Below are 26,341 nucleotides of genomic sequence, written 5' to 3' on the forward strand. Positions count from 1 at the left end.
GGCAATCACTTTTTTAAAAAAATGTTTTTATTAGGGTTTTTCTTTTGATACAAAACAAATAAAGTAAACATACACAGAAACTACATACATCGGTTACAATTCATATATTTTTTAACAAGTGCCCAGCTTTGACTTGGCCTCCTAATCCCAAGTACCCCTCCCCTTCTTGCTATCTGATGTGTCTTCTTTGTTTGTTGGTTCATCAAACCTGAACCTATTGAGGTAGCGTAGTGCTGTTTCGTGCTGTATGTTGTTTTGTGTTAAGTTGCTCATATTTGGTTGTTCATATTCATTAGCATTTGGTCCGGAGGGAGTGTGCCTCCCCATCCTGTGTGGGGTATGGTTGGATTGTGTGTACCTTTGTTCCCTCCCTCCATCTCCAACCCTACGACCCCCCCCATTCCTTTTGTGTGTGTGGTTCTTCTGTGGATACCCCCTCCCCCTGGCTTATTGGTTGCTGGCTACAAACAGATCTTGGGACAGGTTGGTGAATGGCCTCCACATCTTGTGGAAGCCCTATTCCAACCCCGGATGGAGAAGTTGATTTTCTCCATTTCAAGAAATTCCGACAGATCGGACAGCCAGTCCACAGCTTTGGGAGGTGCTGCTGATCGGCAGCCAAGCAGGATTCTTCAGCGGGCGATTTGAGTGAAAGGCTAGGGTGTCAGCCTTGCTCCTCATAAAGAGATCTGACTGTTCTGATACCCCGAAGATTGCCACGTTCGGGCATGGCTCCACCCTCATCCCCACAACCTTGGACTCGCCTCAAAGGAGGCTGTAAAGATTCCGGCAAGTCTGGGGCATGACCAGGACATGTGGTCATGTGGTTGGCAGGGCCTCCCAACACCGTTAACATTTGTCCTCCATCACCGGGAAGAACCTACTCGTTCAGATTCTGGTTAAGTGTGCTCTGTGTACCACTTTCAGCTGCATTAGTCTTATCCTTGCGCAAGTCGTGGAGTTGCCCATGGGCAATGCCTCGTTCCAGAGTCCCCACCCAATTTCAAACCCTAGTTCTTCCTCGATTTTTCTCTCGTCTCGTCCAGTGGAGAGCATGCCTTTCCCAGTAGTCGCCCATACAGGATCCCCCCGCCACCACCCAAAGTTGTCCACGTCCAGTAGGTCCTCTAATAATGATTGTTGCGGTGCCCGAGGGTTATGTCTTTGTTTCTCTACTGAAGGTTTTAATTTGCATGTCTTAGCTCACTTCTCCCAGGTCAGCTGGGGCTTCTCTGTCAGTGCCTCTAGTGTTGTCAGTCTGTTGTCTGTGTAGAAGTCCCTGACTGTCAGTGTTCCCCAGTCCTGTCTCCACCTTTTGAAGGTGGCGTCCACTTTGGCTGGTGCGAACCTGTAGCTGTTGCTCCTATTATTGTCCCCCTTCCTTACTCGCCTCCCCCATTTAACCTCCCTAGCTGTTTCCCCATTGGTGCTGTGTACCTCCCTCCATTGCCAGGCGCTCTCTCCTCTGCAAGAAATGCGCCATGCCCTCCCCTCGTTTGTATCTCTCGGCACTTGCTTTTCCGCTAGTGTGGTGGCCGCCCCTCCTGGGTTCAGTTATGTGCCTACCCTTTGGCCGCGAAATGGGTTGCCCCTCTTTTCATTCTCCTCACCCTCTCTTGCACTCCGCTGCCCTCGTCCCTTCCTTCCTACATTTTGGTACCCGTATTCAGAGCGAGGCAGTGCAGTCCTGCACAAAGTGTCTCTTAGGTTAATTCAGTCCCTTCGGGTGGTCTTTTTACCGCTGTCTTTCCAGCCTATTTTCCTGAACAAATTTCTCCTCGTCCGCAGGGGTCGTGAAAAAAGCCCTCCTGCCCTGGAAGGTGACCGAGAATTTAGCCGGGTACAGCATCCCAAACTTCACTTTGTTCTTGTACAGGTCTGCCCCAATGTCCTGATATATCCTGATCTGGAGCCCTTCCCAGTTGCAGGTCCTTGTTTGCCAGGCCCAGCGCAGGATTCTTTCCCGGTCCTAGTACCAGTGTATTTTGGTGATTATCGCCCGCGGTTGCTCTCCGGCCTTGGGTTTCGGCCGGAGCAACCAATGGGCTCGGTCTATTTCTGGAGGGTTGGGGAAGCTGTCCCTTCCTATCAGATTTCCCAATATCTGGGCCACATAGTCCGTGGGGTCCATGTCCTCGATCCCACTATCCTTAAGTTCTGGCGCCGTGACCGGCTCACTCGCTCCTCTATTTTTCCTTTCAGACTTCCCCGTGTTGTGACAACCTCGCTATTTCAATCTCTCGGGCGGTGATCCAGTCGCTCTGATCTGTTAGATTTTTCCCAGTTCCTTGAGGGTAGGGCCTATGCGACCACCACCTTGACCGCAGTTTGAATATCGGTCTTCATCTCTTCCCTGAGCTCCCTTAGTGCCCCGGAGAGGAACTTCTTTCATCCACCCTCCGGTGAGAAGGAGCCCAGTATGCGATTTGCCGGTCTCTCTCATTCTGGTATTGCTAGCACTTGTTTGCCTCGTGCGTCCACCGTCTCGACTGCTTGTTTCTCCTGGTTTCTGCCGCTTTTTGCCTCTTTACAGCCTCTGGAGCTACTGTTACGCGGCATCTTCTTTTGTGCTGTTAGATAGGGTAGGGGGTTACTTTTTTCCCTGTTTTAGCAGGCTGTTTGAGTAAAAGAGCCTAATTTTGGATTCTTGGGAGAAACCGGATGTGCGATTCCACATCCCCGTCACCGGAAGACAACTGGCAATCACAACCTGGGCAACTCCCAACTTCCTATTCTCATAATCATCAACCTCTTCAGAAATCTGGAAAACAAATTATTTTACTGGAATTTACTACCTACTCCCATCATTCCTCGAGTGCTGACTGCTCAATATTATGTCCAAAAATCAATCAGTCTTTACTGTTACCGAGCTCTGCACATCTCCTCCAGCATACACTGCTTGAAGCCCTTCAGTCTAGTTTGCCTACCAGACTATCTTGCTCAAAATCTGAATGATTTGCTTCCCTAAGTTCTCTGCAGCTTTCAACATGATTAATCATTCCATTTGCTCCTACTGTTTCTCCTGTGTTTTCCATCTTTTGCCAATCTCATTTGGTTATACTCCTACCTGCCCCCACCAATGGGACTCATCTTTCCTCTAATGGCTTCCTGACATAATCCTCATTGGACACCTCTGTCTTGCAACTAGGCTCTCACCTCAGTCACTTATATTCCTCATATCTGAGAAATAATATATTAATGTTGGGCCTGTACTTTGGTGGATTGGCAGTGTCGGATTGCCACTACACTCCTAGTTTCTTCACTGGAAATCCAGTCGCTCCTTTCTTGCCCGGCCTTCCGACTCAGGCTGGATGAGAATTGTCTAGTATAGTGTGTTCCTGAGGCCTTGCGTCAAAGGCTGGAGAGTCCAAAGTGATGCACTTGTCGCCATAAAGAAGTTTAAAGATCAAATCACTTTCAGAAACTAGGGATAAAGTAAGTTCATAAGGTAAATGGGTAGGATTGGGGTTGGTTGGCGGGGTTGTGGGTCAGTAGGTTGGGGAGTGGTTAGACAAGGGGAGTTTTTTGTAGTGGGGTGGGGGGTCAGGATGATCGGTACCATAGTTACTCAGGAGGTAGAAGTGGATTCAGTTTTTCTAACTTTTCTTCGGTAACTATCCTGATAAGATAGCTGGAACCATCTGGAGTTTGAAATTTATATTGTACTTTTGGATGGTTCTGATTGCAGGACAATTGACTCATGGAAGTTTGAACATCCTGGACAATTGCAGTGCCATCCTTACCTGGAGACCTCTCAGGTGACAGGATTCTTCAGCTCATCTTTGGGGGATACTCCAATTATGGCGTCCCAGAACTTGCACATTATGGGCTATTACTTCCTGCAACCTCATGACCATCTGGAATACCTGCGCTCCACCAATTCTGGCCTCTTAAGCATCCCTAATTTAAATCATTCTACTATTGTAATCGGGCCTTCAGCTGCTTGAGCCCCAAGCTCTGGAATTTCCTTCCTAAATCTCTCCAGTTAATTAGTTTTCCCCTAACTCCATAAAATCGACCTCCCAAACCTTTTTGTCAATTGCCCAAATGTAACACGTGTTCAGTTTATGTTTATATTGCTTATTTTGTTTTATAACGCTCCTGTGAAGTGCCTCATTTCATTTTTTTGTTAAAGATACTGCACAAATACAAGTTGTTGTTGAATTATTTTCCGTAAGTATGGGATCAGCTGTATGCAATTGATGTGTAACATTACTGCTCCACTATGAGCCTACATTTCATGGCCCCTGGTCTTAGGCGTTCCTCTTCTTCCCGACAGTCTCATCTATTTCACTTGCTGCACGATATTTCTCCTTTCTCTCCACAACAGATGACCATACAATTTCAAACTCTTCTCGGTTATTTGTTTTGATGCTCCTGCAGTCTTTACTGATGTACCGGTTTCTAATGTTGTTCTGTCTCGTTACTGCACACAACCATCGCAGCATCCACATCTCATTAGAATCCATCTCATGAATGAATGACAAAAATTGCTACAGTACCATAGGATGTAATTGAACAGTGATCTTTAAGGAAAGATTAGCAACGAACCATCAAAATTATGTCACAAATCACAGACTATCCATAGGGTATCCTCCAATGCAATTTAATTATTGAGGAAAGGTGGAATATTAAGATTCTGATCTCATGAGCTTCTGATTTCAGCTATGTCATCACACAAACAAAGCAAGAAAATGGAAAATTCTCAAAGAGTCAGTGTTCGTACACTAACAGACGAAGTGCTTGAATAGGATACATTTTCTCATTTCAGCTGATAGATATCACCCTTTCACCTACTTTTGCTTAGTTTAGGCAGTGCAGTTTTGCAACCAGATTATTCACAAATCATTTAGTTGGATTAAAATGCAAGGAAGATGTGCATAAAATACAGTCCCTTTCCTATGACTACTTGATTGTGACTAAAATTCTCAATATCATACCTGACTGAACCGGATACCATAGTTGATCTCCGCAGATACAGATTTCCGCTCCTTCTCTGTTCGAACTGGCCTATCGTCTAGACCACGGCAGAATCTGTAAAGCATTTGGCCTGTTTTGGGTCCAAATTCTTTTTGAAGTGTTGGCATCAAAATTTGCTGAAGTTCTCCACAGGTTTTAACACCAATGGATGCCATTCTGCATTCTAATGTCCTTCCAACTCCTAAATACAAGACAAGCAGCAATATAAATTTAAAGTGAACAGGGAAAGTGAAATGATGATGAGAAGAGTATTTAGTATCATACTGCAGAACTTGCCCTTTCTTCAAACAAAACATGTTTTGTATACAAATTGGTCAGAAATTAACATAGCCTCAGAGTAAATTAAATAATTTGATCAGCATTACATTAAAAAATCTAAAAAGTATTAAATGTAACTTACTTTTAACACTTAAAAAGATCTTGATATCTGATTATTCATTGTGAAGATGCATCAAGTTGAGAATTTTCCATCTAACATGTAAATGATCTCGGCTATTCCTAAAATAGCCTCAGAGGTGACTACATATTCTGCTGTCACTTCAAACAAAAACACGCATGAGGCACATAGCTAGAATTTATAACCAAGGAATATCCAATATTTAGTCAAATTTTTCAGAAAAAGTATGGATCAAATGCCACTCTGTATAAAATGTTAAATTGAATATTTGACTACTACTTTGTATAGCGATTAATGTAAAATTGAATTGTTTAAAAGTCCAATCATTCCATTTTAAATAAGCTGCATATTAAATAAATAAAAATAAATGAAAAATCTTTTATTGTCACAAGTAGGCTCACATTAACACTGCAATGAAGTTACTGTGAAAAGCCCCTAGTCGCCATATTACTTTCTTGCCAGAAAATTCTAATGAGCAGAAAAATTTAATCGGGCCTGATAAGCTGGCATAAACTATATAGACAAAGCAGGATATTAAATGACATCGGGTGTTAGCAGGAGAGTCGGATTACACTGGGTGCATCATGTGCAGAAAATCAGCATTGCAAACTTGGTGGACTGAGTGACCAGTTTCTGTGCTGTATCATGTTGTGATTCTATGAGTCCATTGCCCATAAATCACACATTATATGTGTTGAATTAAGGCTATATTCTTGTTCTTTGAATTAAAGGGTAATTTCACTGTCAATGAAAATGCAGTGCAAAGTAGGTCAGTTATTTAATTTTTGAATTTACAATTCTAGATCTCTCTTGAATGCATCAACAATGAAGTAATATATTACTCAGTGCTAACATTATTTATCTCAATACAGATTGTGAGGCCTTGCCAATCCTTTTCTTTTTTTACTTTTTCTGAGTTACAAAGCCAGGGCTCAGAGCATGGTCAGGGGCGAACCCCTAATCCAGCTCCTTGCCTGCTCCAAAAACCCAATTCAAATTCAAATTGAATCCAATTCATGGTCCCCACAAGAGAGACATACCAGATCTGAGCCAATAGGCAGAGCAGATACTACACTTGATCTTAGCCAAAAGGCCGAGAAGCGATGGACCTTGCCATTCTTGGCCACCCATTCCACCTTTCTCCCTGGCAACTCCCCAAAGCGGAACCATGCAATATTGGTGTATTTGACCACCAAGACCTTCCATTGTCATCTCTGTAACCTTGTCCCTGCCTCAGCTTATGTGCGCCAATAATTCCATTCGCCTCAAATGTATTATTCCAATGCATTCCTAGCTGCCCTCGCATTTTCTAACCTTCACAAAATTTGACAGTATCCTATTTCATATCAAGTGACATTCCCTCATCAGTCTTATGTTCACCAAACAACATTGCCTTCTGGCCCTGCAACTGCTCATTTTTAAAGTTCTCATTGGTTACAAATCTCTCCAACCTTGCCCATACCATCTCTGTAAACGTCCCCAGCTTTATAACCTAATTATCGCTGCTTTCCTCCATTATGGCTTTTTATGGGACCCCAACTATAGTTGCCCCAATGTTGGAACCCATGCCTACACTGCTAGACCTTCTGATCTGGAATTCTTCCCCAAAACTTAACGGCCTAACTCCCCATCTTCCTTTGAGAGAGCGAGAGAGGGAGGGGTGGAGACCGAGAGGGGGAGGGGTGGAGACCGAGAGGGGGAGGGGTGGAGACCGAGAGGGGGAGGGGTGGAGACCGAGAGGGGGAGGGGTGGAGACCGAGAGGGGGAGGGGTGGAGACCGAGAGGGGGAGGGGTGGAGACCGAGAGGGGGAGGGGTGGAGACCGAGAGGGGGAGGGGTGGAGACCGAGAGGGGGAGGGGTGGAGACCGAGAGGGGGAGGGGTGGAGACCGAGAGGGGGAGGGGTGGAGACCGAGAGGGGGAGGGGTGGAGACCGAGAGGGGGAGGGGTGGAGACCGAGAGGGGGAGGGGTGGAGACCGAGAGGGGGAGGGGTGGAGACCGAGAGAGGGAGGGGTGGAGACCGAGAGAGGGAGGGGTGGAGACCGAGAGAGGGAGGGGTGGAGACCGAGAGGGGGAGGGGTGGAGACCGAGAGGGGGAGGGGTGGAGACCGAGAGAGGGAGGGGTGGAGACCGAGAGAGGGAGGGGTGGAGACCGAGAGAGGGAGGGGTGGGGACCGAGAGAGGGAGGGGTGGGGACCGAGAGAGGGAGGGGTGGGGACCGAGGGGCGGAGACCGAGGGGCGGAGAGGGGAGGGAGAGGGGAGGGAGAGGGGGGAGAGAGGAGGGAGAGGGGAGGGAGAGAGAGTGCAAGGGAGAGGAGGACGGGGGCAAGGAGGAGGGGGGCAAGGGAAACTAGGAGGAGAGGTTATGGGAGAGGAGGAGGGGGGCAAGGGAGACTAAGAGGAGGCAAGGGAGACTAAGAGGAGGCAAGGGAGAGGAGGAGGGGGGCAAGGGAGAGGAGGAGGGGGGGCAAGGGAGAGGAGGAGGGGGGCAAGGGAGAGGAGGAGGGGGGCAAGGGAGAGGAGGAGGGGGGCAAGGGAGAGGAGGGGGGCAAGGGAGAGGAGGAGGGGGGCAAGGGAGAGGAGGAGGGGGCAAGGGAGAGGAGGAGGGGCAAGGGAGCGGAGGAGGGGGGCAAGGGAGAGGAGGAGGGGTGGCAAGGGAGAGGAGGAGTGGGGCAAGGGAGAGGAGGAGGGGGCAAGGGGAGGAGGAGGGGGCAAGGGGAGTAGGAGGGGGGCAAGGGGAAGGAAGAGGTGGTAAGGGAGAGGAGCCAGAGAGAGGGGGCAACGGAGAGGAGCCAAGGAGAGGGAGAGAGAGGGGGCAAGGGAGAGGGGAGACAGGTGAAACTGGAGACCAGGCGAGGGTAAGGGAGACTGGGCAAGGGTAAGGGAGGCGAGCGAGGGAGGCGAGGGAGGGGGCAAGGGAGGGGGCGAGGGAGGGGGCAAGGGAGGGGGCGAGGGAGTAGGGCGAGGGAGTGGGGGCAAGGGAGGGGTGAAAGGGGAAGGGCAAAAGGGCGGGTGAGGGGCGTGAGGGGGGGAGGGAGAGGAGGAGGGGGGCACGGGAGAGGAGGAGGGGGGCAAGAGAGAGGAAGAGGGGGCAAGAGAGGGAAGGAGAGGGGCAAGAGAGAGGAGGAGGGGGGCAAGGGAGAGGAGGAGGGTGGCAAGGGAGAGGAGGAGGGTGGCAAGGGAGAGGAGGAGGGGGCAAGGGAGAGGAGGAGGGGGCAAGAGAGAGGAGGAGGGGGGCAAGGGAGAGGAAGGGGGCAAGGAGAGGAAAGTGGGGCAAGGGAGAACTGGAGACAGGGCGAGGGTAAGGGAGGTGAGAGAGGGGGGTGAGGGAGGGGGCGAGGGAGTGGGGCGAGAGGGGAGGGGCAAGAGAGGAGGCAATGAGGGAGCAAGGGAGAGGGAGCGAAGGAGAGGGAGGACATGGGAGAGGGCGAGAGGCGGCATGAGAGAGGGGGCATGTGAGAGTGCGACAGCGGGCATGGGAAAGGGAGTGTGGGCACGGGAGAGGGAGACAGCGGGCAAGGGAGAGGGGGAGCGCGGGAATGGGAGAGGGCGAGAGCTGGCATGGGAGAGGTGGAGCGCGGGAATGGGAGAGGGCAAGAGCTGGCATGGGAGAGGGGGAGTGCGGGCATGGGAGAGGGAGCGCGCGGCCATGGGAGAGGGAGCGCGCGGCCATGGGAGAGGGAGCGCGCGGCCATGGGAGAGGGAGCGCGCGGCCATGGGAGAGGGAGCGCGCGGCCATGGGAGAGGGAGTGCACGGCCATGGGAGAGGGGGAGCATGGGCATGGGAGAGTGGGAGCGCGGGCATGGGAGAGTGGGAGCGCGGGCATGGGAGAGTGGGAGCGTGGGCATGGGAGAGTGGGAGCGCGGGCATGGGAGAGTGGGAGCGCGGGCGTGGGAGAGGGGAAGCACGGGCATGGGAGAGGGCGAGAATGGGAATGGGAGAGGGGAACAGCAGGTGCAAGAGAGGGGTGAGCGGCATGGGGGGCTGGGGGCATGCAGGGAAGGGGCTGGAAATGTACTGGATTCAATTTTAGCTTTTTAATCTGGACTGCTTAGCATGCACCACTTGCTAGGATTCAATAATTAACTGGCTATAAGTACTCAACAGGGTTCGTCCCTCGTGTCTTTTTATTCTTATCAGTTTGAACCTGTGAGCTTGCCAGGGAAACCCAGGACATTCCAACAAAAATTATGGTAGGAATCTGCTGTGTTTTGCAACATTAGTCACCCATTCCCAAGGCATGAATTGCATTGCTTGTGGTGACCTTACCGTTTATATCCTGTCTTGTTCATTCTTAACAATGCAAACCAGAACAAGATCCAAAGCACAGCTCAGCCCCAATTTTGGGCTGCTCATGTTAAATTGCCCCTCTTTATCCTCGCCAACTTTCTTAATAATTTAATAATAATAATCGCTTATCGTCACAAGTAGGCTTCAATGAAGTTACAGTGAAAAGCCCCTAGTCGCCACATTCCGGCGCCTGTTCAGGGAGGCCGGTACAGGAATTGAACCAGCGCTGCTGGCATTGTTCTGCATTACAAGCCAGCTGTTTAGCCCACTGTGCTGTTAATCCTGGACTAATTGGAATTACACGTACAGGCATTAAACAAAGAGGTTACAAACCTAGCTGTCTATAATTCTGCCTGTAAAACAGACTAACATGTGCTCCTGCTGCTCAAGGTGGCATTTAAAAAAAAAAAATTTAGAGTGCCCAATTATTTTTTCCAATTAAGGGACCAATTCACCTACCCTGCACAACTTTTTGGGTTATGGGGGTGAGACCCATGGAGACACGGGGAAAATGTGCAAACTCCACACGGACAGTGACCCGGGGCCGGGAACGAACCCGGGTCCTCGGTGCCATGAGGCAGCAGTGCTAACCACTGGGCCACCATGCTGCCCCTCAAGATGGGAGCATCGGATGAAATATTGCCATTACCATAAGACCATAAGACATAGGAGTGGAAGTAAGGCCATTCGCCCCATCGAGTCCACTCCACCATTCAATCATGGCTGATTTCAACTCCATTTACCCGCTCTCTCTCCATAGCCCTCAATTCCTCGAGAAATCAAGAATTTATCAACTTCTGTCTTAAAGACACTCAACGTCCCGGCCTCCACCGCCCTCTGTGGCAATGAATTCCACAGACCCACCACTCTCTGGCTGAAGATATTTCTCCTCATCTCTGTTCGAAAGTGACTCCCTTTTATTCTAAGGCTGTGCCCCCGGGTCCTAGTCTCCCCTGCTAATGGAAACAACTTCCCTACATCCACCCAATCTAAGCCATTCATTATCTTTGATGTGGAGATGCCGGCGTTGGACTGGGGTGAGCACAGTACGAAGTCTTACAACACCAGGTTAAAGTCCAACAGGTTTGTTTCGATGTCACTAGCTTTCGGAGCGCTGCTCCTTCCTCAGGTGAATGCAGAGGTCTGTTCCAGAAACACATATATAGGCAAATTCAAAGATGCCAAACAATGCTAGGAATGCGAGCATTAGCAGGTGATTAAATCTTTACAGATCCAGAGATGGGGTAACAAGCCAGGACAGTTGGTAGGATTTTGCAGGCCAGATGGTGGGGGATGAATGTAATGCGACATGAATCCCAGGTCCCGGTTGAGGCCGTACTCATGTGTGCAGAACTTGGCTATAAGTTTCTGCTCGGCGATTCTGCGTTGTCGCGGGCCCTGAAGGCCGCCTTGGAGAACGCTTACCCGGATCTGCTGAAGTGTTCCCCGACTGGAAGGGAACATTCCTGCCTGGTGATTGTTGCGCGATGTCCGTTCATTCGCTGTCGCAGCGTCTGCATGGTCTCGCCAATGTACCACGCTTCGGGACATCCTTTCCTGCAGCGTATGAGGTAGACAACGTTGGTCGAGTCGCACGAGTATGTACCGCGTACCTGGTGGGTGGTGTTCTCACGTGTAATAGTGGTATCCATGTCAATGATCTGGCACGTCTTGCAGAGATTGCCATGACAGGGTTGTGTGGTGTCGTGGTCACTGTTCTGAAGACTGGGCAGTTTGCTGCAAACAATGGTTCGTTTGAGGTTGCGCAGTTGTTTGAAGGCAAGTAGTGGGGGTGTGGGGATGACCTTGGCAAGATGTTCATCGTCATCAATGACGTGTTGAAGGCTGTGAAGAAGATGACGTAGTTTCTCCGCTCCGGGGAAGTACTGGACGATGAAGGGTATTCTGTCGGTTGTGTCCCATGTTTGTCTTCTGAGGAGGTCGGTCCGGTTTTTCGCTGTGGCGCGTTGGAACTGTCGATCGATGAGTCGAGTGCCATATCCCGTTCGTACGAGGGCATCTTTCAACGTCTGTAGATGTCTGTTACGCTCCTCCTCATCTGAGCAGATCCTGTGTATACGGAGCGCTTGTCCATAGGGGATGGCTTCTTTAATGTGTTTAGGGTGGAAGCTGGAGAAGTGGAGCATCACGAGGTTATCCGTGGGTTTGCGGTAAAGCGACGTGCTGAGGTGACCGTCCTTGATGGAGACGAGTGTGTCCAAGAATGCAACTGATTTTGGAGAGTAGTCCATGGTGAGTCTGATGGTTGGATGGAACTTATTAATGTCATCGTGTAGTCGTTTCAGTGATTCTTCGCCGTGGGTCCAAAGGAAAAAAATGTCATCGATGTATCTGGTGTATAACGTTGGTTTATGGTCCTGTGCGGTGAGTAGGTCCTGTTCAAACTTGTGCATGAAGATGTTGGCGTATTGGGGTGCGAATTTGGTCCCCATGGCTGTTCCGTGCGTCTGGATGAAGAACTTGTTGTCGAAGGTGAAGACGTTGTGATCCAGAATGAAGCGGATGAGTTGCAGAATTGCGCCTGGAGATTGGCAGTTGTCGGTGTTGAGTAGAGGCTGTTGCAGCAATGCCGTCGTCATGGGGGATGCTGGTGTAGAGTGCCGAGACGTCCATTGTGACGAGGAATGTTCCTGGTTCAACTGGTCCATGGGTGCTGAGTTTCTGTAGGAAGTCCGTCGTGTCGCGACAGAAGCTGGGTGTACCTTGTACGATGGGTTTCAAGATGCCCTCGATGTAGCCAGAGAAGTTCTCACACAGGGTCCCATTGCCTGAAACGATAGGGCGGCCTGGTGTGTTGGCCTTATGTATTTTCGGGAGGCAGTAGAGATCTCCAATGCGGGGAGTACGTGGGATGAGAGCACGTAGGGTGCTCTGAATCCAAGGTCTTGATCAGTCTGTTAAGTTGGCGGATGTGTTCCTTGGTCGGATCTGCGGGTAACTGTCTGTAGTGTTCTTGGTTGTTCAGTTGTCGGTATACTTCTTTGCAGTAGTCCGTTCTGTTCAGTACGACAGTGGCCCCCCCTTTGTCTGCTGGTTTGATGACGATGCTGCGGTAGGTCTTGAGAGCGCGGATGGCATTGCGTTGTGCTTGGGTGACGTTCGGGGCTGTCTTGTGAATGCGACTGATGAATCTGGCATTGACACGACTCCTGACGGCTTTGGCATACATGTCGAGTCTAAGGCAGCGGCCTTCCGGAGGGGTCCAATTCGACTCTTTCCTCTTCGGTTGCCGCACCGCAGATCTCTCGGTCTGCTGTTCCGGTTCATTGGTAGTCTGCTTGGGTTCGCTGTTGGCCTCTTGGGGTCTGTGGAAGAATTCCCGGAGCCTCATTCGCCTGGTGAATTCCTCCGTGTCTGCCGCGAGACTGATGGGGTCCATTTTGGTGGTGGTGCAGAAATTGAGCCCTCTGCTGAGGACTTCGATTTCGTCTGGTTGAAGGGTGTAGTCTGACAAGTTGACAATAGATTTCCCTGTATTGTTTTCTACTGTGACACCGGGGGTGGCTTGGTTGCTGCTGGTGGTGATGCCAAGTTTCTCAAGCTTTCTGTTCTTGGTATGCATATAGGTGGCATAGTATTGTTGTCTCATCTGTTTGGCAGTGTTCCGCAGCTGGTCTGCTGCATCCTGAGCGCAAGTTGAGAATATGGCCTCTATCTTGGTTTCCAGGTTGCGTCGTCTGCTGTAGAGCTGGCGGACGAGGTGGTTGAGGAGTGTGAGAGAGGTGCGACGGCAGAGTCTCTCAGCGAAGTCTGTATTGTAGGTCGACTTGAGTGGGTTTGTGATCTGTAGCCCTTTCGGGATCTTGTCTGCTTTCTTGCATCTTTGTAGAAACTTAATGTCAGTGTCTATATGCGCGGTTTTCCTGGAGATCCTCTCCACTTTGAGCCGGCAGTTTGCGGTGTCGATGGTAGCCATGATGTGGAGATGCCGGCGTTGGACTGGGGTGAGCACAGTACAAAGTCTTACAACACCAGGTTAAAGTCCAACAGGTTTGTTTCAATGTCACTAGCTTTCGGAGCGCTGCTCCTTCCTCAGGTGAATGCAGAGGTCTGTTCCAGAAACACATATAAAGACAAATTCAAAGATGCCAAACAATGCGAGGAATGCGAGCATTAGCAGGTGATTAAATCTTTACAGATCCAGAGATGGGGTAACCCCAGGTTAAAGAGGTGTAAATTGTATCAAGCCAGGACAGTTGGTAGGATTTTGCAGGCCAGATGGTGGGGGATGAATGTAATGCGACATGAATCCCAGGTCCCGGTTGAGGCCGTACTCATGTGTGTGGAACTTGGCTATCGGTTTCTGCTCGGCGATTCTGCGTTGTCGCGGATTCATTATCTTGTAAGTTTCTATTAGATCTCCCCTCAACCTCCTAAACACCAATGAATATAATCCCAGGATCCTCAGACGTTCATCGTATGTTAGGCCTACCATTCCTGGGATCATCCGTGTGAATCTCCGCTGGACCCGCTCCAGTGCCAGTATGTCCTTCCTGAGGTGTGGGGCCAAAATTGCTCACAGTATTCTAAATGGGGCCTAACTAATGCTTTATAAAGCTTCAGAAGTACATCCCTGCTTTTATATTCCAAGCCTCTTGAGATGAATGACAACATTGCATTTGCTTTCTTAATTACGGACTCAACCTGCAAGTTTACCTTTAGAGAATCCTGGACTAGGACTCCCAAGTCCCTTTGCACTTCAGCATTATGAATTTTGTCACCGTTTAGAAAATAGTCCACACCTCTATTCTTTTTTCCAAAGTGCAAGACCTCGCACTTGCCCACGTTGAATTTCATCAGCCATTTCTTGGACCACTCTCCTAAACTATCTAAATCTTTCTGAAGCCTCCCCACCTCCTCCATACTACCTGCCCCTCCACCTATCTTCGTATCATCGGCAAACTTAGCCAGAATGCCCTCAGTCCCGTCATCTAGATCGTTAATATATAACGAGAACAGCTGTGGCCCCAACACTGAACCCTGCGGGACACCACTCGTCACCGGTTGCCATTCCGAAAAAGAACCTTTTATCCCAACTCTCTGCCTTCTGCCTGACAGCCAATCGTCAATCCATGTTCGTACCTTGCCTCGAATACCATGGACCCTTATTTTACTCAGCAGTCTCTCGTGAGGCACCTTATCAAAGGCCTTTTGGAAGTCAAGATAGATAACATCCATTGGCTCTCCTTGGTCTATTTGTTATCTCTTCAAAGAACTCTAACAGGTGTGTCAGACACGACCTCCCCTTACTAAATACATGCTGACTTGTCCTAATCCGATCCTGCACTTCCAAGAATTTAGAAATCTCATCCTTAACAATGGATTCTAGAATCTTGCCAACAACCGAGGTTCGGCTAATTGGCCTATAATTTTCCATATTTTTCCTTGTTCCCTTCTTGAACAGGGGGGTTACAACAGCGATTTTCCAATCCTCTGGTACTTTCCCTGACTCCAGTGGCTGTTGAAACATCATCATCAACGCCTCCACTATTTCTTCAGCTATCTCCTTTAGAACTCTAGGATGTAGCCCATCTGGGCCTGGAGATTTGTTAATTTTTAGACCTCTTAGTTTCTCTAGCACTTTCTCCTTTGTGATGGCTACCATATTCAACTCTGTCCCCTGACTCTCCGGAATTGTTGGGATATTACTCATGTCTTCTACTGTGAAGACTGACACAAAGTACTTATTCAGTTCCTCGGCTATTTCCTTGTCTCCCATCACAAAATTACCAGCGTCATTTTGGAGCGGCCCAATGTCAACTTTTGGCTCCCGTTTGTTTTTAATGTATTTAAAAAAACTTTTACTATCATTCCTAATGTTACTGGCTAGCCTACCTTCAAATTTGATCCTCTCTTTCCTTATCTCTCTCTTTGTTATCCTCTGTTTGTTTTTGTAGCCTTCCCAATCTTCTGACTTCCCACTACTCTTTGCCACATTATAGGCTTTCTCTTTTGCTTTGATGCATTCCCTAACTTCCTTTGTCAGCCATGGCTGCCTAATCCCCCCTCTGATAACCTTTCTTTTCTTTGGGATGAACCTCTGTACTGTGTCCTCAATTACTCCCAGAAACTCCTGCCATTGCTGTTCTACTGTCTTTCCCACTAGGCTCTGCTCCCAGTCGATTTTTGTCAGTTCCTCCCTCATGCCTCTGTAGTTACCTTTATTTAACTGTAACACATTTACATCTGATTCTACCTTCTTTCTTTCAAATTGGAGATTGAATTCGACCATATTATGATCACTGCCTCATAATATGGCAGTTATTAGACTTTACTTACTTTACGATCTTTAATCAAGTCTGGCTCATTACATAACACTAAGTCCAGAATGGCCTGTTCCCTCGTGGGCTCCATCACAAGCTGTTCCAAAAAGCCCTCCTGTAAACATTCAATGAATTCCCTTTCCTTGGGTCCACTGGCAGTATTATTTACCCAGTCCACCTGCATATTAAAGTCCCCCATGATCACTGTGACCTTGCCTTTCTGACATGCACTTTCTATTTCGTGGTGCATTTTGTGCCCCCGGTCCTGACCACTGTTAGGAGGCCTGTACATAACTCCCATTATGGTTTTTTTGCCTTTGAGGTTCCTCAACTCTACCCACACAGACTCCACATCATCCGACCCCATGTCGTTTAGTGCTATTGATTTAATTTCATTCCTAATTAACAAGGCAACCCCGCCCCCTCTGCCCACCTCTGTCTTTTCGATAGGTTGTGAATCCCTGGATGTTTAAATGCCAGTCCTGAACCCCCTGCAACCATGTCTCTGTGATGCCTACCACATCATACCTGCCAGTCACAATCTGGGCCACAAGCTCATCTACCTTGTTCCGTACACTGCGCGCATTTAAATATAGCACCTTTAATTCTCTATTGACCGTCCCTTTTTGTTTTCTTAGTGTAGTGGACCTTGGTTTACTGAGCCTTTCCATACACTGTGTCATATTTTGTGGGATGGGGACTATTGTAACCTCTCCTGAGTTCTGTCTTTTTGTGCTTTTTTGTATTCCTAAGCAGCTACGCTTCCCACTGATTACTTCACCTCTTGGTTCCCTGACTTTCCCTTCCCCCCCAATCTTTCGTTTAAAGTCCTATTGACCATCCTATTTACTCTTTTCGCCAGAACACTGGTTCCAGCTCGGTTCAGGTGGAGACCATCCCAATGGTATAGGTCCCCCCTGTCCCAAAACTGATGCCAGTGTCCCATGAAAAGGAACCCCTCATTCCCACACCACTCTTTCAGCCACGTGTTAACTTCCCTTATTCTTGCCTCCCTATGCCAATTTGCACGTGGCTCGGGCAGTAATCCGGAGATTATGACCCTTGAGGACCTGTTTTTTAATTTGAATCCTAGCTCTTTATAATCTCTAAACAGGTCCTCTTTCCTAGACTTGCCTATGTTGTTGGTACCGACATGGACCACAACAACTGGATCCTCCCCCTCCCTCTCCAGTATCCTTTCAAGCCGGTCAGAGATGTCCCGCACCCTAGCACCGGGCAGACAACATACCATGCGGGACTCTTTATCCTGCTCACAAAGGATACTATCTATCCCCCTGATAATAGAATCCCCTATTACCTATCATGTGTGTGCTACTTTGAATACATGGTCAGTTGGATTCAACCCAGATTTTAGTTGGGGATAAGTTACGAATTGATGACAAGGGAAAAGCTGAAAGCTCTAAGCTCTGTTTTAGAACGCTTTCAAGGAAGGAATGAGAGCATCTGTGTACGACTCTATAGCATGAGAGCAGGCTTACAAAAACATGCTGATGTTATAATTACAACAAAAAGTGCTGAGAAACTCATCCACAACATTAAACATCTAAAGCTGTAGACCCGATGACATCCCAAACCAAGCACTTAAAACTGCAGCAAGTGAGTTTGCACTAATGTTGGAATAAATCTTTCAACAATCCATAAAAATGGAAGAACTACCTGTCGACTGGCTACGAGTTAACGTGCCACCAATTTATAACGACCCTCCCGACTGATCCAGCAAACTACAGACCTATTTAACTTGATTGTAAATTACTAAAACACATCATTGATCGTCAGCTAATAAGACAGCCGGAAGGGCAGAATGTTCTTATTGATGGACAGCACGTCTTTCATAAAGTTAGATCAACAACATTCCAACTCATGCTCATCATCCTCAATCTGATCTGTAACCTTAGTCCTATCCCCAGATTTAGCTGTTTTAGATTTTTCCAAGGCTGTTGACCGAGTACCACACTAGAACATTATAGAATCTGAGGAAATACTAAACAATAGATTAGAATGTTTCTTACCAAAGAACAAAGTCACAATGAATGGGAAAGCCTCAAACTGGAGACCTGTCTTAAGCGGCACGCCACAAAGTACCGTTTCTTCCCTTTATAAGTATCATCCAGGATGGACTATCAAGTCAAACCAGACTCCTTGTCATTGACTATCTAGTCTAATGAGCCATTCTGACGCAGCAAATGAGGTTAACCATCAGGAAATTCTAAATAGTCTTGTCAAATGGACCAATATATGGGGAATGAAATTCAACACAAAAATGTAACATCCTGCGAGTCAGCAATACTCGATATCCAACAGTATCCAATTACACAAAGCAAGAATACCATCCCCCACCGCCAAAAGAAAATCTGTTACTTTGGAATCCACATCCAAAATAATTTAAAGTGGAATATGCAACCTCCGGAGCATTCAAAATGCATGGGTTCGTGAAATGTAACTTCCATCACTCATCAACTACAGGAAAGGAAATTCTGTATCAGACATTGGTTAGACCACACTTAAGAGTGCGGCGTAGCCGCTTGAGACCCATATACTGCTAAAAACATTACCCTCCTTGAGAAAGTTCAACGCCGAGCAGCTCGCTTCGTTACAAACAATTACTCGTGAGAGTATAGTGTCTCCCAGTTGGTCACGTCGCTAGGCTGGCACAGTCTCCAGAACCGAAGAAAAGGTTGACATGCCTCTATAAAATTTTGAATGAACAATTAAGTATTTCTAAGCAGTGCATTAAGCCCAAAAGTGACCGTGCTCAAAAAGTTCATAACCAACAGCTCCAAATATAAACCCCAACGTGCCTTCTTTGCTAACTCCTTCTCCCCCGCCCCCCCTTCCTCTCAAAGAACAATTAGGGCTGCAACAATCTTCCACAAACCTTAACCTCCATGGCCTGTAAGGATTCATTTAAGGAAAATCTGTTGAACTTTTTAAATGAATGTGACTATCGGCTGTACTTGTGCACCTCCTCTGAAAATTCCCTGCTGAAAGACTAGAGGGAAAGCACACCCAGTACCTAGTTTATGATTATTTGTTCTAATATCTTATGTGGCTCATGTCAAATGTTGTTTTATGTTTCTGTGAATTGCCATGGGATATTTTAATACTATTAAAATAGTATAAAAATGTAAGTTCTTGGTGTTGTGTGCAAACTAACTGCTGCATTTTCCTACATTAAAATATTGACTGCAAAATTACTTAATTAGCTATGAAGTGTTTTGGGATATCATTAGGTTATGGAAAGCATTATATAAATTCAAGTTCTCTCTTTAGGATTGATGACATTTCCAAGTGACGTCAATTGTCAAAATTATTTACAATAAACAATCAGGCTTACCTGGTAGAATGTTCACAAGTTGATCTCTGATAAAATCATCCACTTCCTCAGTTTTTAAATAATACTGTCCATCCGGTTTGGCCTTACGGGTGGCCATTCTGGCCAGCAGAATGTTTGATCCTATTGAAAACATCAACAATGAACAGAACTCCTAAAAAAAATTGTTTTCTTGTCTAATTTTGTCACATTCTTTCCTCTCAAGAGCGTCATCCCATTTTTGAAGGTACAATTCTACAGGCCCCAGTTGTCCTCCAGTACTTCATACTCAAATTGAGAAGGTGAGTGTCTTCCACTTCAAGACATAACAATCCCAATCCTGTTTATCTACACAAACACTTTCCAACAGGAGTCAGTGGATAGTAACAAGGATCTGGCTGATCTTTCCATCTTTGGGCCAAGGCACAGAAATGTATTTAAACACCCAACCTATCACATGATTGTGCTCAGAAATCAAAGCTAAAATTTTCATTCATAAAACAACACTAAAATAAAATATACCGACTGGTCATAAACACATGGTGAATAATGTAAATTTTTAGCTTCAAAATGTAATACAAAGTTTTTGAAAATTTTCAACAATGACATAGAAGTGGCAGATTAAGAATGTCAGATAAAAATGATCTTTTATATTATGTAATTACTAGCTTACAGCACATTGTACATTTGATTTACTGTAAAAACTATCCAGCACTGAAATTACTTACGAATCTCACACCAGTGAGGCCAATACATGTGATTTTACAACAAATGATTCCGATGTTAGAATGTGCTTCGAGTTTGTACGAAGGCGTTGATTGTAGATACAAGTAGACAAACATAATTCTGCCTTTAACATGCGCATCCATATCAAAAGAATCAGTTACTTACTCAACAAAGTTGTTGAAAATCCAACTTCCTTTTTTGTTGAAGGGGGAAATTAGTGTTTAAGAATGGTATATCTTTGGCTAAGGAATGGTTTCCAGAATACCATTTTTAAAAGATATTTTTAAATGCAAAATTAATTAATTCAACTCTTTGATCACTGAGGCACAAAGAGATTGAGGCGACTTGCCCCATATTAGTTTGAAAGGAGCAATCTTGGATTAAAAAGTAATTTATTTCATGCTTTTAAATTTACTGAAATGAAAAGTTAGGATTCATGGTAAGAATTGCTAAGTGGACATAACCATGCGCCCACTATTAGCTACAAGAGTATGGCGTCAAAATGTGACTAACTGAACTGCAACATTTCTACAGCAATTATGCTGCTCAATTTTTTATGATTGACATAGCATTAAACAATTCCCACAAATTCAAAATACCAAAAAAAGTGAGATCTAACAAGAGAATTGCAGACTTAGGCCCCCTCAGGGAAGAAATGGCTGTTAATAATCAGTTGAAAGGTGAAAGAGTATGCAAAAGGCCAGAGTTGGAGAAATGCAAAATACTTGAAAGACAGTAGAGTTGGGTAAGCTTAGAGGTTGAGAGATATTTGAATACGAGGATAAGAATTTTATTTTGAAATTTTGGAGGTCAACGAACACAAGTGTTTTATGCTTAATACAGCTTTACGTGAGATAGAGCACATGGAGCTCACAATCCCAAAGTACCATAAGAACAAAGGAAATAGGAGCTGGATAGATCACATAGCCTATCAAGCCTGCTTTGCCATTCAATAAGATCATGGCTGAACTACTTCAAGGGTATGGTTATACCATGTTACTACACCAGTAATCCAAAGGCCTGGATCAATGATCCAGAGGCATGAGCTTAAATTCCATGATGGCTGGGGAATTTTAACTCAGTTAGAAACATAAAAGTAGGCCATTTTCCCCCTCAAGCCTGCTCCGCCATTCTACTAGATCATGGCTGATCTTCTACCTCACACCACTTTCCAGCACTATTCCCATATCCCTTGATATCTTTAATATCTAGAAAAATGGGGGCAGCATGATGGTTAGCACTGTTGCTTCACGGTGCCGAGGACCCAGGTTCGATCTCGGCCCCATGTCACTGTCCGTGTGGAGTTTACACATTCTCCCCAGTCTGCATAGGTCTCACCCCCACAACCAAAGATGTGCAGGGTAAGTGGATTGGCCACGCTAAATTGGCCCTTAATTGGATAGAAAATGAATTGGATACCAAATTTTTTTTGAAAATCTAGAAAAATAATTAATTACATAAATCTAAATAAACAGTTGGTATTAGTAAACGATGCCCATGAAATTATCAGCTGGTTGTAAAAACACATCTGGTTCACAACAGTCCTTCAAGGAAGAAGGTTTGCCGTCCTTCCCGGGTCTGCCCTCTTTCTAATTCCAATCCATTGCAATGTGGTTGATTCTGAACTTCCCTCTGAAATGGCTTAGCAAGCGATCAGTTGCTACAAAGTACAAGAATAAAACTGAACAGATCGCCTGGCATCAATCTGGGCACGATAATGGCCTATCCAGCACAGCTGACCGTGCAAAGTTCTCCTCACTAATGCTCGAGGATGTGTGTCAAAATTGGGAGACCTGTGCCAAAGACTAGTTAAGCAACAGCTTGGCACGGTGATATTCTCGGAATCCAACTTTACAGGTTTCTGTATTTCTGACCCTGGGTATGACATGCCCGATGGAAGGTAGACCCACCAGAGAAGGCAACACTGTGGCATATACTCAGGAGAGGCCCTTGGAATCCTCAATGTTGACTCCGGATTCCATGAAGACTCATGGCATCAGGTCTAGCATGGTTATCTGCTTCTGCTGGTTATCACCTGCCCCCTGATGAAGAATCAGTACTGCTCCGTGAATAGCGCTTGGAAGAAGCACAGAGGGTAGCAAATGTACAGAATGAGTTGGGGACTTCAATATTCATCACCAGGAGTGGCTCAGTAGCACAACTATTAACTGAACTGACTGTCCTGACAAACATGGCTGCCCAAATTGGCCTGTGGAAGATATTGAGAGAACTACTTTGAGGGAAAAAAATCTTTGCCAATTTACCTGTCGCAAACGCATCTATCCATTACAAGATTGAAAGGAGTGATCATTGTACGATCCTTGTGGAGGCAAAGTTCCATCTCCACAATAAGGGCAACCCTCTATCATGTTATGTGGCACTATCACTGTTCTAAATGGAACAGATTCATAACACATCTGGCAGCTCAAAACTGAGCATTCAAGAGGCTCTGTGGGTTATCAGCAGCAGAATTATTTCGACCACAATCTGCGACTTCCATGCTCAGAATACCCCTCAATTTACCATTAGCAACAAGCAAAGGAATCAGCCTGGTTCAATGAGTTTGGACAGCATGTCAGAAGCAGTACCAGGCATACCAAAACATGAGGTGCAAACTGGGTGAAGCTAGAACAGAGGACTACATGAATGCTTAACAGCAGAGGTAACATGTGATCCTACAACCAAAGGATCAGATCAGAGCTGTGCAGTCTTTGTCAAATTTAGTTGTGAATGGTGGACAGTCAAATAACGAATGGGAGGTGGTTGCTCCATGAACATCTGCTTCCTCAATGATGGTAGAACCCAGCAGGCCAGTGCAAAAGGCAAGGATGAAGCATTTGTTTTCAGTTTCAGCTCAAAGTGCTAAGCGAATGATCCATCTTGGCCTCTTCCTGAGATCCCCAGCATCGCAGACGCCAGTGATCAGCTAATTTGATTCTCGTTACGTTGCATCAAGGAACTGCTGAGGGCATTAGATCGGAAAAGGCTATGGGCCCCAGCTAGATCCTAACTGTAGTAAAAATGTGTTCCAGAATGTGCAGCGCCTTGACTCGTTATCCCAATGTCCTTTCCACAAAAAGCTGGACAAATCTAATACAGCCGATTACCACCCCATCTGTCCACTCTCAATCATCAGTAAACTGATGGAAGGCGTTATCTACACTGCTAGCAAAGGCAACTTGCACACCAATACAACTGTAAAGCGATACTGAGATTGGATTCTGCCTAGGGAGATGGTAATGGAACTGAATATTGTGTAATCATCAGCAATCGTCTCTTATGAGAAAAGGAAGCTCATTGATAAAACAGTTAAAAGTTGATTGAGTCAAGGGCACTATTCTGAGGCACTCCTGCAGTGATATTCTGGGACGGAGATGACTGGCTTCCTGCAAATATGACCTAGCTGCAAATGGATCATCCACAAGATGCACTACTGCAACTCGCCAAGGCTTTTCAACAGCACCTTCCGATCGCATGACCTTTATCACCATGAAGAACAAAGACAGCTGCACAGGGAAACACCATCATTTTATCGCTACTTCTTCATTGTCGCTAGGTCAAGATCCTGGAACTTTCTATCTAACAATGATGTGGGTCTATCTACACCACACCAATGCAGAGTTTCAAGGAGGCGATTCATCACCACATTCTCAGTAAGGGATGGGCAATAGATGTTGGTCTTGTCAGTGATGCCCACATCCCATGACAAGTAAAACAGCATCTCTCTTGCCATAGCCTCATATCTCTTGATTCGCTCAGTGCCCAGAAATCTGGCACTTCAGTCTTGAATTTTAGTCTTGAGCATCCACAGCTCTCTGGAGTACAGAACTTTAAAGATTCACCAATGTCTCAGTGACAACATTTCTCATCTCAGCCTTAAATGTCCATCCCTTTAGCCTGAGAGTATGACCTTTATCTATAAACCCTACCACCAGAGGAAATAGCCTCTCAACATCTACTTCGTTAAACCCTGAGAATGTTATACATTTCAATTACATCAGGTCTTATTCTCCTAAACCTGGGAGTCCAGAAGCCTATTTTACTTGACCTCTCCTAATAGAGCACCCTGTTTTATCCTTAAGCAAATCCAGTGAACCTTTGGTACATCACCTCTTAGGCAAGTATATCCTGCCTTAATTTTCTATCCTGAAATTAAAATATTCAGCATTACATATAATTTCTATTACTTCGATACATACCCATTCCAACTGATGCAGTGCATTTTGTTTTTTCTTTGATCTCAGAGCGAATAACAGTTGCTATCTCATCAGGTGTCAACCCAGTTTCTTCACAAATTGCTGTTACATCTATAAGAGCTTCATCACAGCTGACAGCTTCAATATCATAAGTATAGCTAATGCAGAGAAGACAAGGGAAGTGAATTATAGCATACTGTCTGAAACATATTGCAGCGGTTAGTTTTTGAAAGAGAAAATAAGAGGTCACAGAAGGATGGCATATAGTTCTTTCAATGCTGGGATCCGGGTTGTAATCCAGACTAGACGGATGGAATTAAAGTTTATTTTTATTGTCAGGTGTATGTATTTTAAATTAAACAACCCTGAGCAGTCTTCATTCAGTTTTTCACGATCAAAGATTCATGGTGTAAAATTGCCCATACTTTCATACCAAGCTGACGGTTTTCACTTGTAAAGACTGCTTACATTGTGAGCAAGTTGAATTATCTTCTCAGGGAATAGGTACAGCATTGTTGAGGAAGAAGAGACTGAGTTTAAACCTGTATCAAGGTCATGCAGTAATTGTGGTTTTTGATGTTGGCATTTGGTGGTAAAAGGTGAACACATGCTTACTTCCCGTTCTTACAGCGTAGTCAATACATAAAGATTTAAGAACAGAAACAATGAAATTAAACTACTACAAAGGTTACATTCAAAGTAGTGTTCAACTCTTTTGCCCCGTGCATTCACCTTACATGAAAATGAAAATCACTTATTGTCACAAGTAGGCTTCAAATGAAGTTACTGTTAAAAGCCCCTAGTCGCCACATTCCGGCGCCTGTTCGGGGAGGCTGGTACGGGAATTGAACCGTGCTGCTGACCTGCCTTGGCCTGCTTTAAAAGCCAGCGATTTAGCCCAGTGTGCTAAACCAGCCCCATAAGTATCCAATATCACCGACTAGTAATAATGCAAACAACTGTATTCCATCAGTCATCAATAGGTAAAGATGAAGGGCGGGATTCTCCGTTTTGACGGCATTCAGGGGTTTCCCAATGGCGTGGGGCTGCACAACAATGGGAAACCCCATTGACTGGCTGGCGTAACAGAGAATCCCGCCGGCGGGTCGGGGCAGCAATGTGGCGCGGCGGGGCAGAGAATCCAGCCCGACGTATTTGATTGCTTCCACATGAAGCTGGTGAAAAACATGAGCTGATTCAATTTATTTTGATTTCAGTCAAATTTTGGATGTGTTTGGATTTAATAACTATGGTTCTTTAAAAGTATTGATACTGTACATTGGTAAAACAGTCAAATCTATATTGTGCTAATAGGCTCCATAGATGCTATATATAATTACACAGAAACAGACAATTTGTTTCAACCAGTTAATGATTGTGTTTTATGCTCCAATTATGCTCCCTCCCTTCCTCCTTGTTGAACTCTTAATCAACACAAGCCTCTATTCTCTTCTCCCTCATATGCTCATCTCGCCTCCCCTTAAATGTATCCAGATTATTTACCTCAACTAATCCTTATGGTAGTGAGTTTCACATACTGATCATCTGTGCATGAATAAGTTTCTTCTGAATTCCCTATATGATTTCTTGGTTACTATCTTATATTGATGGTCTCTTGTTCTGTGCCCCCCACCTCCATCACAAGTGGGAACAATATCTCTGTATCTAACGTATCAAAACCGTCCGGAATTTTAAAGACTACTATTTGGCAATTTCTCGGCCTTAAGAGAAAAGCAAACCAGCTTGTTTGCCCTTTCTTGATATCTTTAACCTCGCACTTCATATCATCCTGGTAATTTTTTGTACCCTCTCTAGTGCGTCTATATATCAGTGCCTTTTTATAATAGGACCAAAACTGTACGCAGTGCTCCCAAGTGTGGCCTAACCAAAGTTCAATATGAGTCTTTCAATAAACTTCTGCGTTCATCAGTTCTATCCATTAGAAATGAAGCTCAGATAAATATTGCTCTTAAGATCATGCAGTCCATTACAACTATTCCATCCACATTTAAAAATTCAACTTCTAGAATCCCACAGTCAATTAAGATATTTTAAAAAATATCAATATTCACATAATACATTAATTTATACTAGAAACAAATCCTTTACTAATCGATCAGACTGATTTAAAAAAAA

General features: G+C 45.9%; 1 protein-coding gene and 1 non-coding gene across 3 annotated transcripts in view; both read right to left on the minus strand.

Moving 5' to 3' along the window:
• rev1 (REV1 DNA directed polymerase) overlaps positions 1–26,341 on the minus strand; it is a 232,101-nt gene that overhangs the window by 118,036 nt on the left and 87,724 nt on the right. For both annotated transcript variants that reach the window (XM_072476592.1, XM_072476593.1), the window contains 3 exons: positions 24,209–24,363; positions 19,308–19,427; positions 4,941–5,161 (listed from right to left, as the gene is read on the minus strand). In XM_072476592.1, the coding sequence (XP_072332693.1) occupies positions 4,941–5,161; positions 19,308–19,427; positions 24,209–24,363 (496 nt within the window). The remainder of the gene's footprint in view (positions 1–4,940; positions 5,162–19,307; positions 19,428–24,208; positions 24,364–26,341) is intronic.
• Positions 6,295–6,482, minus strand: LOC140392193 (U2 spliceosomal RNA). Its single transcript, XR_011935264.1, has one exon. It is a non-coding gene; the product is annotated as a U2 spliceosomal RNA (small nuclear RNA).

The sequence above is a fragment of the Scyliorhinus torazame genome, chromosome 15 (assembly GCF_047496885.1).
Source record: "Scyliorhinus torazame isolate Kashiwa2021f chromosome 15, sScyTor2.1, whole genome shotgun sequence".
Classification (NCBI taxonomy): Eukaryota; Metazoa; Chordata; class Chondrichthyes; order Carcharhiniformes; family Scyliorhinidae; genus Scyliorhinus; species Scyliorhinus torazame.